Source organism: Galeopterus variegatus, unplaced genomic scaffold, assembly GCF_000696425.1.
Source record: "Galeopterus variegatus unplaced genomic scaffold, G_variegatus-3.0.2 Scaffold1931, whole genome shotgun sequence".
Taxonomy (NCBI): domain Eukaryota; kingdom Metazoa; phylum Chordata; class Mammalia; order Dermoptera; family Cynocephalidae; genus Galeopterus; species Galeopterus variegatus.
In genome coordinates, this window is record NW_007728042.1 from 213,989 (window position 1) to 215,985 (window position 1,997).

Here is a 1,997-nt window from a genome sequence, read left to right on the forward strand (position 1 = left end):
GCCGCCGCGCTTCCCAAGCGGCGCACTATCCAGTGCGCCACCGGGCCAGCCCTCAATTGTAATTTTTTTAGGGGTCAGGTGAGTTGGGTATGTGTGCATCTTAAACTTTCTCATCTAACTCATTAGCCATCTAAAGGGTATTGGCATAAGTTAAAGATACAGCTTACTACTAGAGTGTCAAGAGAATTTATTTAGTCATTTTTCTTGAGAACAGGATTCTGTCATATTTGTGTATCCCCAATACCCAGAATAACAATTCAGTAAATATTTATTGAATTAATATGAATGAAAAACCCTCCAATACTATTTCAATTTTTTAATTGCCAACTTATCCATGTTATATATAATGTTTGATCTGAACACAACGAAATATTTTATTATTTAGAGCCAACATATAACTCTTAGGGGCCTTTAAATAACTAATAAGAGGAAACAAGATCATTACCTGTTTAGAGTTTGAACTTGACTTCAGAACCAAGTTGTATACCACCATTTTCCCCAGACCTAACCCCTAGCTTATACAGACAATTTATGTGTTTTTGCAGGGAACATAAAATACTCTGGCTCATTGCTGTTTCTATCTTAAGTCAAGCAGTGATAAACTACCTTATAATAAAGGAATGAATGAATGATAACTTAAAATCTAAATAGAAATATAGTTAAGCCAAGACATTTTTCCAAGATGTAGAACTTTTCTTGAAGCAATGTTGACTACTTAAGAGAACAGCGGTTACTACTTAATTTTTAAGACAGTAATGAACAGCATAGTTTCCAGAAACAAGAATAATTTATTAAAATTTTCTCATTATAAAAGAATGATCAGTTTAAGAATACAGTACCATAGCCTACACTGAGTTTTAATGTGTTTGCTTCTTTTGACAGCTACCCAGGGGGATTTAAACAAGTAACAGCTGCTCAACTTCACCAGAAGGATCCAGTGGCTGTAAGTCTATTGTATGTTTTATTTATCATCTGTAGAAACACTGTTTCAGACAGTGTTTTTTCATCTCCCTTCTCTTCTAATGTAGCTAGCATTCAGAGCCATAAATTCTTCACTTTAGCTTTATCACATAAATTTTGATATGTATTATTTTTATTATCATTCAATTCTATGTATTCCCTAATTACTATTTATTATGTTTTGCATTTAGTCAAAGAATTCTGATGTTTTTCTTTTTAATTTCTGGACACCTGCCTGTATAATTGCCTAGAATGTGATGAATCTGCTAAAAATACTTGGGGGGGAGTGGAGAGAGAGAGAGAGGGGTGTGTGTGTGTGTGTGTGTACAGTTAGATATGCTAAGTATGTTCTAATCTAAAATTCTTTTTTTTATCTGATATTCTTATTGACCTTTTTTTTCAGTTCACTTAATTTATTGTTTACCTGAAAGAGTTTGTTATGATTACCTATTATTTTTTATTAAAATCTTGATTGTGGATTTGTTAATTTCTTCTTATATGTCTGTCAATTTTTGTTTTGTGTAATTTGTTAATTTCTTCTTATAGGTCTGTCAATTTTTGTTTTGTGTATTTTGAGGGTTTTGTGTTAGATGAATTTAAGTTTGGAATTATAATATTTCTAGAGAATTGATCAGGTTGAATATGTACTGATCCTCTTTATCTCCAGTAATGCTTTTTACTTTGAGGTCTGTAATCAGCTGCATTTTGATGCCAGGTATATAATTTTCCATAGTTTAAAGTTTAATGATTTCTTCTGTTGTAGATGTGTTTATTATTAACAGCATGTAGCTAGATTTTATTTTCCTTTTCCTCCCTTTCCTTACTTTCTTTTGGATTGGCTGAATTTGCTTATTATAAGTCTATTTGCTTATTATAAGATGTTATAAGATAGTATCTTTACCTGCCTCCAATCAAATCAAGGCCCTTAGAAGATTTTTAACACCCTACCTCCCTCCCAATCCTTGTTCAAGATTTTTTTAAAACTCTTTAATTCAACATTTTCATTACTATTTTATCCTGTTACTAATTTTTTTTTT

The 1,997-nt window shown here is 31.6% G+C and overlaps 1 protein-coding gene across 1 annotated transcript in view; it reads left to right on the forward strand.

Annotated features, from left to right (window-relative positions):
* MRPL13 (mitochondrial ribosomal protein L13) overlaps positions 1 to 1,997 on the forward strand; it is a 36,324-nt gene that overhangs the window by 15,969 nt on the left and 18,358 nt on the right. The window contains exon 4 of the mRNA XM_008579623.1: positions 883 to 943. Within this exon, the coding sequence (XP_008577845.1) occupies positions 883 to 943 (61 nt within the window). The remainder of the gene's footprint in view (positions 1 to 882; positions 944 to 1,997) is intronic.